General features: G+C 46.1%; 1 protein-coding gene across 3 annotated transcripts in view; it reads right to left on the bottom strand.

Moving 5' to 3' along the window:
* The window catches only part of TMEM243 (transmembrane protein 243), a 33361-nt gene extending 17756 nt beyond the window's left edge, over window positions 1-15605 (bottom strand). For 2 of the 3 annotated variants that reach the window (XM_063134298.1, XM_063134301.1), the window contains exons 1-2: window positions 15516-15605; window positions 13567-13899 (exon numbers count right to left, since the gene is read on the bottom strand). In XM_063134298.1, coding sequence (XP_062990368.1) covers window positions 13567-13644 — 78 coding nt within the window. In that variant the 5' untranslated portion in view covers window positions 13645-13899; window positions 15516-15605. Of the gene's footprint in view, window positions 1-13566; window positions 13900-15405; window positions 15492-15515 lie in introns of those variants that run through there. The other variant, XM_063134300.1, reaches the window with a different exon arrangement.
* Window positions 15606-16025: the final 420 nt, after the last annotated feature.

Raw genomic sequence — 16025 nt, 5'->3', positions numbered from 1 at the left:
AAAACTTGGGAGAATAACAAGATCTTCACTTTGTGCTGAGAAGAATCAGCAAGACAAACCCTCCCTATTAGAGATAATAAATAAGCCAAGAGGGGCAGGGGCAGCCATGTAGGTGGTTGACAGGTCTTGTTCAAGGTTTTTTTATTTATTTATGTATTTATTTACTGCATTCCTATGCCGCCCAATAGCCGGAGCTCTCTGGGCAGTTCACAAAAATTAAAACTATTCAAAGTATAAAACAACAGTATAAAACCATAATATAAAATACAATATAAAAGCTCAACCAGATAAAAACAGCAGCAATGCAAAATTACAAATTTAAAACACCAAGTTAAAATTTATTGATAGTCTGTTAAAATACTGGGAGAATAAAAAGGTCTTCACCTGGCGTCTAAAAGAATATAATGTAGGTGCCAAGCAAACCTCCTTAGGGAGCTCATTCCACAGCCAGGGTGCCACAGCAGAAAAGGCCCTCCTCCTGGTAGCCACCTGCCTCACTTCCTTTGGCAGGGGCTCACGGAGAAGGACCCCTGAGGATGACCTTAGGGTCTGGGCAGGTACATATAGGAGGAGGCGTTCCTTCAGACAGCCTGGCCTCAAGCCATTTAGAGCTTTAAATGTTAATACTTTGGCCACAAAGGGGAGCTACAGCAAAAAAAAAAAAAAAAAAGAGTGATAGGAAAGTTTAACACCCCCTCCCACTCCGACACACCTCAATTCTGGATCTCTTCTTCCTAAAGCCGCTTTTCCCAATAAAAGTGACTTTGTGTTTTGCTACATGCTATTTGCATATAACATGCAGCTGCACACCAAAAGCTGCAGGACTCTTCTCTAAACTGGCATGTTCAGAAGAATTTATATCTCACAATACAAAGCATGAAAACACACACACACACACCCATCAGTAAATTCGAGACCTTGTTCCCGTTCAGAAGACACCTTAAACCATGCCTTTAACCACGGTGGTTAAGCCAAAGAGCCAGGCTGTGTTCAGAAGACACCTTAAACCATGGCTTTAAGCATGGTGGTTAAGCCAGAAAGCCTTATTCACCATGGTTAAAGCCCTGGTTTAAGGTGTCTTCTGAACACAGCCTGGCTTTCTGGCTTAACCATCATGGTTAAACCCATGGTTTAAGGTGTCTTCTGGTTGATATTGACCTAGCATCCCCAGGGTCTTTCAGGAGGACAAACTTGCCCAGAATTAAGGCAGCTCTGTTAATCAGATTACAAAAAGAATTTCCTGGTGGAGTTCACGTTGCAGCAAGTCCCTCCAGGGACATTAGGGTTTTCCTGCCTCAAGTGTGTGAGACCTGACAGTTTCGAAGAAACTATACTCAGGGTATGATGAGATTCTCCCCGCCACCCCTCTTTCTTGCCTTGAGAACCTAGCTTTGCTCCAGGTTGTAAAGTCTCTAAAAGGTAATCATTTACAGTTTGCCTGTGGAAGGAATTCTGGTATTTTAAAATCTTACAGCCGGACCACATCCAATGAATACTGTCAATGCAAAAACCAAGAGTTGCTGCTTATTTTTCCATTTTTCCTACAGGGGAAAAAAGACTTCTGTGTAGGGAACAATGGTGATTTCTATATAGACTTGTTGGGCCTTTTCACAGCTCACGATAAGCCATGCTAAAAACAAGCCATGGTGGGTTGACTAATGGCTCACTAAACCACACTGCTACTGACAGAAGATCATCCACTCACCAGGTTGCCATGGTTTGTTTCCACATTTGTCCTCCTGCCAGCTCTGAGCATGTATCCCAGGGGCCTTTGCAGCACAACACGTCTTTGCTCAATGGGTGGTGAGATTCTATACACACACACACACACACACACACTATCTTCCCTTGTGAAGCACCTGAGTTTACTTATCTTCTATATATATAAAACGCTTAGGTATGTTTCTGTACAGGCTTCAGCTGATACAAGTTGCTAAGCAACAGTAACAACATGTAACGTCAGCTGATACAGGTTGCTAAGCCCCTCGCCCGACTTCTCCGGGCTTTCCAAGATAATCCTACTCCCCCTTTCTGCCTCTTCCTCCCCCCCACGAAGGGGGCAGCACCACGGTCCGGAGCATGAGCGAGGCACGGCCGGGGCCCTTGCTGGCCGGGTGGAAGGCTGCTCACCTGCTGCGAGCCCAGGCCCCAGCCTAATCTCATGCGAGCTGGGCGGGCAGCCCAAGGCTGACAGGAACCCCGGGGAGAGGGGGACAACTGCTCCCCCTCCCCTCAACCTCCCTGTCCCCCAGGTCTGCCAGACGGCGCTGTATCGGCGGCCTCCAAGCAGCCCGCGCCCCCGCGATGATATTTAATTAATAAACTTTAAGATATGCTACAATGCCGTATGTTACACCGGGTACAGCTAGTTTATTTATATTTCTATATCGCCCAAAAGCGATATAAAACTTTCTGGGAAGTTCACAAAAATTAAAACCGTAACTGCAGCATAAAAACAATATAAAATATAAAAGCTTCTACTACAGTATAAAAGTGCAAACAGAATAAAACCTAGCAGAGATGTAACACGCAAATTTAAAACAGCAGAGCTAAAAGGTTAGAATGCTAAAATTCCTGGGGAAATAAAAAAATCCTTCACCTGACACTGGAAAGTGTAGAACATAGGCGCCGGGCAAACCACTCTAAGGAGCTCATTCCACAGCCGCGCATCACAGAAGGAAAGGCCTGCAGTCCTGTTGGTAGCTGTCCACTTTGCTTCCTTTGGCAGGGGCTCCCAAAAAAGGACCTCTAGAGATGATCTTAGGATCCAGGTAGGTCCATATAGGGTTGACACATATATGCACCATATCTTTGGAGTGGATGGTGGGGGAGGCTTACTTTACTTTTGAGGAAGAGTTTTTTCTTTATTTAACACTTTTTAAAAAAAGGTTCCATGGAGACAAGCTGGAGATAAGCTATGTTCCTCTTCCTAGCAAACAAATTATTTTTTAATTTTATGACAAGCACCCAGAACAACCCCACAACAAGGCATTGGGTTCTCAGGGTGGCTTGCGTGTGGTTCACAGCCCACGCTTAAGCCATCACGCTGGGTTCAGACAGCACGACAAACCACTCTGAAAGAAATCAGGGTGACAAACTAGCGTGGGTTGCCGTGCGAACCAGGTCATCATTTGACTATCTCACAAGTGTCAGTTTTGCCTTTGCCACCTCTACTGGGAAGTTAGTCAATTTCAGCCTCCCCAGTGTATTTACACACCATGTAATACACACATCAGGGAGTGCTGCAAGAATCTCCCTACAGAACTATAAAATGATTTTCAATATAGACTTTCCATTGATGAAAAAGAGATTAAATGAAGCAGCCTTAATGTCAGCTTCTTGGCCTTTTCCAGCACAAGGCCATGCCAAACCTTAAATGCCACTGGAGCAGCCCAATCCCAGACAGTGGCTCAGTTCACACAATACGTTTCTCAATGGTGGTTTTAGAACTCCACGGTGGAGTTTTTACACCACCGTTGAGAAATGTGTTGTTTGGTGAGAACTCTACTCCTCAGGGTAGTGTTTTTTTATTGGAAAACACTCCACGCTGAATATCCACGCAGTGCAGAGAAGAGTTCCTGCACAACTGTTGTGTTGCGTGTTGTGTGGAGGGCTCTGTGGAATTTCCTGCTGCGTTGAGTTGACTTTCCCCACTGGCTACAGAAGTCTCTGGTAAGAGCAGCGAAAGGAGAAAGTGCCTCTCTAGGAGAGCCACTGGGATTGGGTTTGTTTGCTTTTACAGCAATGGCTGATGGGATACCATCGGGAGGACAAGGGGAGAAGTGAGGATGAAGGAACTGTCAATCAAACATCGCAAAGGAGCTTGCTCAACTCCACAGTAGCCCACAGTCACACAACGGTGGAGTTAGAGCATGTTGTGTGGGGAGTACCTCCTAAAAACTCAACCATTGAGTGGAGTTTTCACACTGCGTTGACTAACATGTTGTCTGAACTGAGCCAATAACTCTTATCAGATCCTGTAGCTGCATTTAAGAGATTACTAGGGATCAAAAAACACAATATATTAATTGTGTAGCTGAGGATAATTTGTTTATGCTGAACTGTGTGCAGCCCAGATTCGGAGCAGGACCACTGCACACCAGGAGGGGTGGAATTAAATCTCTCCCCCCCCGTTTTTTCCACCATCACCCCGCAGGGGATTTAAAAAAGAAGGAAGATTCCACTGGCAACAGCATTGGAATTTCGGGAGGAAATCATGGACAACAGTCAGAGCCAAGCTAGATACAAGGCTAAATGCATCACTGAGAACCATGTCAGGACTGTCTGTTTGATTGATTAATAGCAAGAGGGGGGATTTTCATCAGAACCATAGCATGTGGGTTTCACTGCCACCAGCCCCTTTAAGGGTCAGGCCCAACCATTACGCAGTTCTCTCTCTGTGAGGACACACAGGGCCTGTTCAGACAACATGCTAAGCTACGGTTAGGCTGAAAACCCTTTTGCAGCAAATGATTAGTGAGCATGTTTAAGCCGTGGTTATGTCGCCACCATGGTTAGGAATGGGGCTGGTTCATACAGGATTTGCATTGAAGGATTTCTCTTCTCTGCTTGGTTCCTGCCAGATGCATGTGTGTCTCAATGCCAGTGAAAATCTTCTGCACATGGGATGGTAGGCAGTGGCATGAAAGCCCTATCTGTGGAGCTAGACTCCGTTCATACAGTCATCAAGTGATGACGTGCACATGCAAACGAACCCAGAGTAATGTACATATGCACATGTGAATCAGCTGTAATATATGCTTGAGTGGCAAATGTGCAGGCAGATACTGAGAAGAAAAGTTTTAACTACTGGAGCTCCAGCTGATTTTAATCCGAAAAGTTATGACCCTGTCAGATGACACGCTAAGCCATGGAGGTTATTTATTACATTTCTATACCGCCCAATAGCCGGAGCTCTCTGGGCGGTTACACACGTTGAGCTAAACATTATGGTTTAGCATGTCATGTGAACCATTCCTAACCATGGTGGCTACATAACCATGGTTTAAGCATGCTCATTAACCATTTGCTGCAAGAGGGTTAGCAGCCTAACCATGGCTTAGCGTGTTGTCTGAACAGGCCCGATGAGCGTAAAACAGAATATACAGGTGACGTCCACATACATCCGCAAGGGCATTGAAAGAGAGACAACGATCTGAAAGGGAGTAGAAAGGCATCACTACGTTTACATAAACTACACTGCAAGGCTTCTGTTGCTATGCAAGTTTGAATAAGCTAGCGCGAAGCCTCACTAAATACATTTTTATTTCATTTTAATTAAGCAATTATACTTTTAAACCACATAGTAACCCCAGTTCTCTAGGCAATGTACGAGAATTAAAAACATAAAAATAAAAAAATATTTTTGTCTAAGCTCATAATAAAACCAAGATAAAGTCAGCAGCAAAGAGTAAAAAACATAAAGCCAAAGTAAAGCGATCAGCAATAAGAGCGCAGTGATCTAAAAAGTTATTAATTTCTGGGGAAAATCTTCGCCTGGTGGCGAAAAATCCATAATGTAGGCGCCAAATGAATGAGTAACTTTTAAAAGTATGAAGACCCCAGTAAGCGTGTCAGAAGCATGGAAAAAACAAATAAGAGTGACATCTAAGAGAGCTTTCTATTTGCTGATGCATGCCCGTCATCCTGCAGCTGAGACGTGGATTGCAAACTCCTCATTGATAGGACATCTGCCTTTGCCTTAAAGTTACTGGGAGTCATTTGTCATAGTGGTACACACAAACACACCCATTTTAGAGAGATGGGAGTTTTTCTATTCTGCCATACTTTGGATTTATCATCAGGGAAGTTATGGTAAATATCACCTAGCAAACAGCTTGATTCTCCACTGGGTGACCCACCTCACACACTGAAAACCCCAACATGTAAAAGAAGCCTACTATCTCTTTTGCTATGGAAAGATTATCTGGCATTCCTTTGAAGGTTTACTAGAACCCGGGGTCATCCCATGAAGCTGATTGGTGGGAGATCCAGGACAAATAAAAGGAAGGACTTCTTCACACAGCGCAGAGTTAAAGGATGGAACTCCCTACCACAAGTTGTAGTGTTGGCCACCAATTTGGAGGGCTTTAAAAGGGGGTTGGATAAATTCCTGGAGGCAAAGGCTATCAATGGCTACTAGCCCTGATGGTTGTGTGCTATCTCCAGTATTCGAGACAGTAAGCACCAGTCACTGGGGAACATGGGTGGGAGGGTGCTGTTGCATCATGTCCTGCTTGTTCATCTCTGGCTAATGGCTGGTTGGCCACTGTGGGAACAGAGTGCTGGACTAGATGGACCCTTGGTCTGATCCAGCATCAGGGCACTGCTTATGTCCTTAAGGTTTAAGACCGCCAATCTGAAGACTGTAGCTTCTGGGTGGCACAATTTCTCCACTGGGATGGCAGGAATCTATCACTATTGCTGGAGGCACTCTCCTCAGATACAAAAAGAGAACTACAACATTCAAGGTGCTTCTGTCAAGAAAGCAACCGGAAGGGTTAAGTGGATGCACTGTAAGTAGGCAACAGGAGGTGTGAAAGTCACATTTTGAACAGAATACCACAAAGGCAATGCGAAAGAGCCACTATCATTTAGAAAACATGGGGAAGCCACTGCCCCCAAGAAGTTTCTCTGTCCCGATCTCCTCTCCCAATCAACCCCTAACTAAAAGTTTTCCTTTAGTCCATAGACCATTCCACATATGGCTACATAAAAACCAAATAGTGATTAAAACCAAATAGTAAAATGAAGATAAGCTAAGATATGGAAAATAAATAGAACAGAGTATATCATTCAGCTCATCCGAAAAAGTCAGCTATTCTATGTGCCAGAACTGGCTGCTCAGACAATTTGCACAGCTGCCTTTTAAAAACCACCACCACCCTCTTGAGATGGGCTTTGAGCCATTCTATCAATTACACAAAATGAGGTGGTGGATGGCAGCCCCTCCCACGCTGCAACCATAACGCAAGAAGTCACCCAGTGTGACCAAGTTGCGGAGGGAGGGAGGGAGGGGCAAGGGAGACCTTCGGAAGTTCACGTAGGTTTGTGTTTCTCCGAAATGGTCACAGCAGAACAACACGACGCGCGTAACAAAGCGGAGAGACCTCCAGGTGGGGGAAAACATATTTTTAAAAGCTTCCCTGTGGACAAAATATCTATCGCATCAGGGAGCAGTCTAGGCTAAGGGATTCACACCCGGGCAAGCACTTCAAAAACATGGTCAGCTATCTTCAAGGAGTCTGTAGTGCAGGGGCGGGCAACCTTTTGGGGGTTGAGGATTGCATTTCTTCAGAGGAAAGTGTTTAGGGGCGCCATACTGGAGGGGAAGAAGCCTAAGCCAAAAGTGGGCTGGACACCCCCTTTTCTTTCCCCAACTTTATTTATGCATTTGCTCATTTGAGCTTTAATTCTCTCTCTCTCTCACACACACACACACACACACACCAGGTCATCCATCATCTCCGAGAAGGAAACTCCAATACACACAAAACGAAACAAAAAGGAGCAGTCCTTGCTCTCGCTCTCGCTCTCTCGGCCAACCCGTTCCATTTCTCTCCCCCTCTTTTTTCACACACATACTTTCTGCCCCATTCACACACTTTCCCTCCATTCAGCTTTCCTTCCGTACTGGGTGAAGTGAGCCTGGAAGAAAACAACCCACTAGGGCAAGAATAGATCTGAATGGTGTTTGATCAAAGTGACCCAGGGAGGTCGGGGGTGGCATTAAGTTAGGCTAAATGGTACAGCTCAAAACGTCTTCCACACCCTTCCACCCCAAACCATTCTCCTACCTCCTTTTCCCCTTTCTATTCCCTCATTCTCCTTTCCCTGGGACGGAGAGGAGCAACAGTAAGAAGGGGCTTTTAGGGTACAATTACAGCCTACACATCAGGAGTGGGCAGAGAGTAGATGGCCAGATATTTTGGACTTCAACCCCCAGCATTCCTGACCATTGGCTGGGCTGGCAGGGGCTTCTGGGAGTCCAAAACATCTGAAGCTCTCCCTTCTGACTACCCCTGCTGCGCACCACCTGTAGGCAACCAACCTGCGGCTCTCAGCCTCTGCATGTGGGCAGCCTGCAAAGCAGCCAGAAGTTCCGTCCACTATTCCCAGCAGCGCAACTGAGCTCTCCTTCTCTTCTCCACCTGTCCCCAGCAGGCGAGGAAATAAATTGTTTCCTAGGCTAGTAACTTTTGTGGACTTATTTTCAAGGGAAACAGGGCGGCTTTAACACATCAACAACCCCCGGATTCACTCTATCAGAACAAGCTCATGCAGCCAAACAATTCCTTTTATGAGCCTTTCCGTCTACACCTCCTAATGATGACACCTAATGATGATGCCTTCGACAACAGCGTCAACGAAGGATAGTGTGTCTCCTCTGAATGAATGCTTGGAAGCGGTAATGGGCTGGATGAGGAAAAACAAACTGAAGCTGAATCCAGACAAGACGGAGATGCTCACTGTCAAAGGCCACAACCTAGGTTTGGAGGTGTGTCAACAGGTTCTGGATGGGGTTACACTCTCCCTGAAAGACTGCATTCACAGCTTGGGGGTGCTTCTGGATCCGTCGCTCCAAATGACAGCCCAGATAGATGCGACGGCCAGGAGTGCCTACTATCAGCTTCGGCTGATACGCCAGCTGCGCCCCTTCCTAGAGTTAGAAGACCTAAAGACGGTAACTTCGAAGCTCAACTTCTGCAATGCGCTCTACATAGGGCTATCTTTGTGCCTAGTCCGGAAACTTCAACTACCGTATTTCTTCGATTGTAAGACGCCATCGATTGCAAGACGCACACTAATTTCAGTACCACCAACAGGGGAAAAAAAACCTAAGTCACACCCGCGATTCTAAGACTCACCCCATTTTTAGAGATGTTTATATGGGGGGAAAAGTGCATCTTAGAATCGAAGAAATAGGGTAGTTCAAAATATGGCAGCCAGGTTGGTCACTGGTACACTTAGGGGTGATCACATTACACCAATCTTAAAATCTCTTCACTGGCTGCCAATTAGTTTCTGAGCGAGGTATAAAGTGTTGGTTATTACCTTTAAAGCCCTACATAGTTTGGGTCCAGGCTACCTGCGGGATCGCCTTCCCCGTACAATCCGCCCCGCACACTCAGGTCCTCTGGGAAGAATGTACTCCAATCAGCAAAGACTAGGCTGACAACTGTTACCCAGAGGACCTTCTCTTCTGCTGCTCCCAGACTGCCGGAGGAGACACGTCAGCTTGACAGTCTTTTAGCATTCAAGAAAGCTATCAAGACTGATCTCTTCCGGCAGGCCTACCCAGTAGAATTTTAGGATGCTTTTAGGATGTTTTTAGCAGTGTATGCTATGTTTTTAATCAGTATTTTATGTATTTTGTGCTTGCTGTTGTTCCCGCCTCGATCCAGTCGGAGAGGCGGGTGACAAATTTATTATTATTATTATTATTATTATTATTATTAGGCACATCACCTGCAACTGTAGATACTTTCGTCTAGGCTTTGGGGCCAAAATTATTGCTTTACCACAACCCTCATCATCCCCAGCCAGCATGGCCAACAATCATGGATGATGGTATTTGTAGTAATACTGCAATAACAACAGGGAAATACTGGTCTAAACTACATTGCCAAAGGACAGCATTTACTAGATGCTTGGAAGTGGAGTCATATTATCCATCCTTTTCAAATGATATTTTTAGACTATGAACAGTGACTAATAATGAAGAAAACAGAAGAAGATAAACGTTCTGTATAGTAAAGATTCCATTGATTACAACTGGCCAAAAAGGAATGCTGAGCAATTGGAAAAAGTATTATCCCTCTCTCTCTTTTTAAACGTTAAGGGTGCAATCTTAAACACACTTACTAGGGAGTAATCCTCATTGAAGTCACAGGGGTTTACTTCCAAATAACTATACACAGGCTTGTGTTGAAAGAAAACCAAAACAAGGCTGTAGTCCTATACACACTTACCTGGGAGCAAGTTCCAATGAACTTAGTGGGACTTACTTCTGAGTAGATGCTTATAGGATTACATGGCTAATGTGCCACACATACATATGGAATGTGTTTCTTCCTATATTTGGTTAAAAAACAACAACTCCGAAAACAATCGTTGGTTTCAAACTCTTTTCAATACTGAAAAAAAGACCTAAATCCCATTGCAGCCCCACTTGATATAGTACCACCTTATGTCACCTGCAAGATTATAAAAAATACTAACACCAAGCAATTCAGAAGCTGCCTCATGCTATGTACGTTTACGGTGAGATCAACAATGTTCCTTCCTCTTCAGAATCAGCTTTCATCAATTTCTCAGCAAGGTAGTGCAATTAAATTTCCAGAAACACATTTAGGCACTTTGAAACGACCTACAAATACAGAAACCACTGCCTACCAGCAAAGTAACTGGAAATGGCAGATACTCAGCTCTCCATACAGAAACCCAATGTTTGAAACCTGTAGTTTTCCTGCTGATCCGTTTGCTTCACCCAAAGCGGTGAAGCTTCGGAACAGCTGGAGGCATCTGCATTTATTTATTTTCCAGACAGCTTTGATCTCCACATTCTTGATTAGGAGGAATCCCTTAAGAATGCCCACATGCTGAGAAAGGAATATGGCCTTGTTTTTAACAGCAAGGTAAAATAACTTGTTTTTAAAAGCGAGCTATTGCTTTATTAACGGTATCAACTCATTTCTCAAGAAGTCATTTTATAGACACCATGTTGACAGGTTTGTTGAGATATAACCTTTATTTATAAAGTTTTTGAACACTCATTTAAGCCAAGGTAGAAACATATGCTTTCTCTGCCCATCTCATCCCTGTCCAATGTGAATTGTTCAGGTTTTCTTTTTTTCCACTTTTCCCTCTGTTCAATTGTCTGCCCCTCTATTTAGGCTTGACATAATTTCTAATAAACCCTCCAAGTTGGGCATTTATTCCACATTATTCCAACATCGTCTATGCACAAGATGTATGGTTCTAAATAAGTATCTGACTGGTCCCAAAAGAACGAACGAAGGGAAAAAGCCCCTCACATTTTCAAACACAACCAGCAGCTAAAAAGAACCAAGGCAGGAAAGCAGCTACGGAGCCCTACAGATATAGTACATGCCAGCTTCGCCCAACCTGGTGCCTTCCAGACATTTGGGATTACAATTTTCAGAATTCCTGGCCGTTGGCCATGCTGACAGGGGCTTATGGAGGCTGTAGGCCAAAACATCTGGAGGGCCACAACTTTCATGGCCCTGGTAGATGCGTAGAAACTAATTGCCCATGGTTTCTGGAGGGAATGTGTAACCACAACCAAAGGAGGAGGGAACGGAAGAAAGGCAGAGTAGGAAAGGTCCCAACCAGGCTGCAAAAAAATCCATCCTCTTTTACAACAGAGTGGAGAATCTGTGGCCCTCTAGATCAAGGGCAGGCAACTGATGGTGCATTTCTTATTTCAGGCGGCAGGTGCATTTTCCATGGGGGGGTCTCTCTTTTCCACACACACACAGATTCACTCTTCTCTGCCTTCCTTCGTCCTCTTCCCTGCTTGGGATTTCCTTCCCACACTTCTCCTTCCTCGCTGCCACCATGCTTCCCCCCTCCACAATGTCCTTCCCTGCTGCCCAGCTCACCTTCTTCTTCTGCCTGCCAACCATGACTTCCTTTCCCCTACTGTGCCTGCCCACTCCGGCCTTCTCCCTGCTAGGTGATCACTTCTGTTCCTCCCACCTGGCCACTTGCTTGCTTGTGTGCGTGCGTGCGTGCCTTCCTCTTGCCCACTCACTCTCTCCACCGCCTGTGTGCTGCTTCAACCCCCCCGCCCGCCCTGTCATCGTGCCACTGATTTCCTGCTTCCTGGTTGCAGAAGTAGCGGGAAGCATTGGCGAGAAAGCAAGGGATTTGGGGGTGAGGAAGGGATCTTGGTGAGTGCTGACGGGTTTAGGTGGGCACAAATGCGCCCGCAGGTGCTGCATGTCCAACCCCTGCTCTAGATGTTGACTAAAGCTAATGGAGTTGGAGTCCAGCAACGTGGCCAACGGCTGGGGTGATGTTGGTGGACTACAATTCCCATCTGGAGGGCCACACAGGTTCCTCACCTGCTCTACAAAATTGAGGCAGATGCTGGGACACATCTCTGCGATCACATGAGCTGGGATGCACTTCTGCAATCCCCATGTAACCAAAACGATTCTGAGTTTCCAGTTCCATAGCCCAATAGACTCGCAAAAGCCAGGCACTTCCAGAGAAAGGCCCTTGAAACAATCCCATTAAAAACAAGGGAATTCCAAGGTAAAGTCTATCATGGCAAATGTTTTGCCAAAGTACAAAGCAGCACAAAGCATCTTTAACAGATAAGCTCACAAGTGAGCAAGAGTTTTAAGCACTGCATGAATGCAGGCATGCTAAAGGCATTGCCATTGTGCAAGGCTTGTATATACATTACACAATCACACTGCTTGACGGATGTATAACCCTCGTATAACTTAGAAATCACCGGCCACTGACACGGCACCCCACCAAGGATCAGAAAAGCCACCAAAGAAAATGCAACCAATCCCCCATGGTTTACTGCTTTCCATCACATACACAGCTGCTCCACTAGCTATTGCTTTAAAAGTGTCAATGAACCAGCGCTCCGTTGGAGAGAGGCATCCCAGAATCCTTTGCAATGCTGAAGAGGATACTGGGGGCCAATCTTCGGTTGGTTCGCCAACTACGGCCTCTCCTGGACAGGGATAGCTTGACCACGGTGGTACAGGCATTGGTAACCTCAAGATTGGATTACTGCAACGCGCTCTATGTGGGGCTGCCCTTGAAGCTGCTCCGGAAGCTGGAGCTAGTGCAGAATGCTGCAGCTCGGCTGTTGTCTGGAGCTGCCCCTTTCCAGCATGTAACTCTTCTGCTAAGGGAGCTGCACTGGCTGCCTATTCGCTACTGGGCCAGGTTTAAGGTTCTTGTACTTGTGTACAAAGCCCTAAACAGCTTGGGACCAGGATACCTGAGAGAGCGCCTTCTCCCTTACCAACCTGCCCGGTCACTGAGGTCATCCGAGGGCCTGCTCCTGATGGTTCCACCTAGATCCATCCTCCGATTGGAATCCACCAGGGGAAGAGCCTTCAGCGTGGTGGCCCCCCTCCTGTGGAATTCCCTGCCTCTGGAGGTCAGGCAGGCTCCAACCTTGTACTCCTTTCGGCGCCTCCTGAAAACATCTTTATTCCAAGAAGCCTTTCTTTAACATGCAGCCTTGGATTTCTGTGTTGTTGTTTTTTGCTTCTTTTTAAATTTTGTTTTAACTGTTTTATTCTGTTTTTATTTTCATTTTTACCTTGTACACCGCTCCGAAATTTTTCAATGGGGAGCGGTATATAAATATTCTAAATAAATAAAATAAATAAATAAATAAATACTCAAGCCTAGCCGCAGCCGCTATTGCCACACTGCAAAGGATCCCAGGCCACACCTATGCAGCTGTTTGCAGTCATAAATAGGCTTTGGCCAGCCCCGCACACAAACCCCATTCCTGGAAGGCAGAAGGCACATTAAGCAAGTAAACGGTGAAGGATTTCATTTTACCCTTGGCGAAGTCTCTCCAAAGAGCGGCCTGTTGTCCAGCCCTCCAGTCCCATAGGTTCTGGTGGTAAAGTCCTCCATGATTTCCCCAACTCTTCTCAAGTTCAGTTTTTAAATGTCTCGCTCCCACATAGGCGGATCCTCTCAAGACAGAGCCATCCCTTGTTTCAAAGAGGCCTGAAGCCCATGGCACAGGACAGACCCAGCATCAGGCGGAGGGAAGAGTTTATTTATAGAAAATGCATCGCTCCTGTAGCGTAGTGTTCAACTTGTGGTTCAAAGCTGGAGAACCAAGCCTCCCCGCCAAACCTTGACTTTCCTCCTCATGATCAGCAGCTGAGAAAAGAAAGAAAAAGAGGAGTTATGAGAAAGCCTGTATAAACCCCACTTTATTAAAGCTTTATGTTTACTCTGTGTTGGAACTGAGGGCTGTTAATTTCAAGATCATACTGCAGCCAACTAGGTCTCCTTCTGCTCCTCCAGTAGAACAGGGCTGGAGGATGTGTGGCCCTCACGATGCTGGGTTCCAACTCCCATTAACTCCAGTCAGCATGGCCAATGGTCGGGGATGATGGAGGGTATAGTCCAACATCTAGAGAGCCATAGGTTCCCCCACCTTGCTCTAAAAGCCCTTCTCTGGCCTGCAGTAGAATGAGGTGGTAGAATGGGGCTATACCACTTCAGACTGCAGGTGGAGGGTCATAGTTTTGGATGCTCTCCTATACCAAGATCTTCCTACAAGCAGAAAAGCAACACATCAGACAAAGGCTACGAACAGACTCTTCCTCCCTGGCGTACCAAATCTTAATCTTGGAGAAGGCTCTTATATGGAGGAACATTCAAAAGCGGCACCTCCTCTCTGCATGCTGAAGTGGTACAGTCCATTCTACCACCTCAGCGTTCTGTCATCCCATTCTGCCACTGCATGTGTAGACACGGCTTCTTGCTTTACTAGATCTATTGAGCAATATTCACCTTCCCAGTTGGGAGTGGAGTATTACATTGCTGCCTGTGTACAGGAATGGGGCAAGTTCATTAGAGCACAGGGCTGAAATCCTATGCACCTCTGCAGCCCAGCCCACACTCCTATGCATGTTTCCTTGGAAGCAAACCCCACTGTGTTCAGTGGTGATCCCTCCTAAGCAAGTATGCCTAGGGCTGCAGCCATAACTGGGAGTAAGGCCAACTCAGTGGAAATTACTTCCGAGTAAACCTGCACAATTTGATTGTTAGTCACTCTTGTGAGATCTGAGGTCCTGGACTATAAATAATAATAATGATGATGATGATGATGAATATTTTTAAAAAACCTGATTGATGGATTCATTTCGGGTCTTATATATGCCAAGATTAAATCCAGAGACTGAGGGATTTACGGGGAGGGGCGAGGGGATGTGGCTGACCTTCCCCGATTCCCAAGAAAGTCTCTGATTTTAAATCAAAGCGCCCTAAACTTCCGTCCTCCTTCCACCACTTTCAGCCAACTACGGGCGGTTCAGTTCCCCCCCCCCCCTCCACGTCCCCTGGAAAGCAATCGCGGGAACCCTCCGTTCAAGATTAACCCCTTCTATGCCCCGAGACCTGCAGCGACAGCAGCTACGTCGGCCTCTGCAAAAACCAATCACTCCCCACACAATATACTTTTCGCTTTTTTTAAAAAAAAGAAGAAGGGGAAAGGAGGAGGGCTGGATTCACAACGTTTTGGATTAAATCAGATCGTTGCACTGAAGAGACAGATCCTTCTCCCCCCCCACCCCCCCGCGCCCCACCTTCTGCTGCAGGTGCCCCACCCCCCACCCCCCACCCCCATCCATCCCACACACACACACACACGGATCCTACCTCCTTGCTCCGGCCGAACTGGGGGAAGGACACGTGCCCACACCGCAGCCGTCACGAACGTTCCAAAACCGAACGCTGCCCGCGCCAACGTTCCACCGCCGAATCTTTACCTTTCTGATGCGCCGGGGGACGAAACACAACCAAAAATTAAAGCAGCTACGGCAAGTTCCTGCTTTCTCGCCGGTTTAATCTCCCTCTCGCGCTCGGGCACTGTCGCAAACCACCCCCTCCCCCTCCTCCCCGACCTATACAAGAACTCCCTTCCCCTGCGAGCTCATTGGCCTGGTTTATCCAATCACGAACCAGGGAATACCTGCACCTTGCTGCAAATCTGTGTTTTGGTTTCCACGGGCGGAGGAATGGAGATCATCTTTATAATAACAACAACAGCAGCAATATTGTTATGTTTTTCCATAGAGCGAAATTATTCGCAGAGGAATTAGATGCTCAAGTGTACAACTTCGTGGGTAAAATCCAACCCAAGGCCTACTTAAAGTAGACGCATTGTGATGAATGGAACTTAAGTTAGTCGGTACTATCGTAAGTCCTATTCATTTCACTGTGTTCATTCTAAGTAGGACATAGGTGGGATTTTATCCTGTAGGGCAACATCATCAACT

The sequence above is a fragment of the Elgaria multicarinata genome, chromosome 9 (genome assembly GCF_023053635.1).
Source record: "Elgaria multicarinata webbii isolate HBS135686 ecotype San Diego chromosome 9, rElgMul1.1.pri, whole genome shotgun sequence".
Classification (NCBI taxonomy): Eukaryota; Metazoa; Chordata; class Lepidosauria; order Squamata; family Anguidae; genus Elgaria; species Elgaria multicarinata.
The sequence above is the reverse complement of the archived record's forward strand: the minus strand, read 5'-3'. Positions and strand labels throughout refer to the sequence as shown.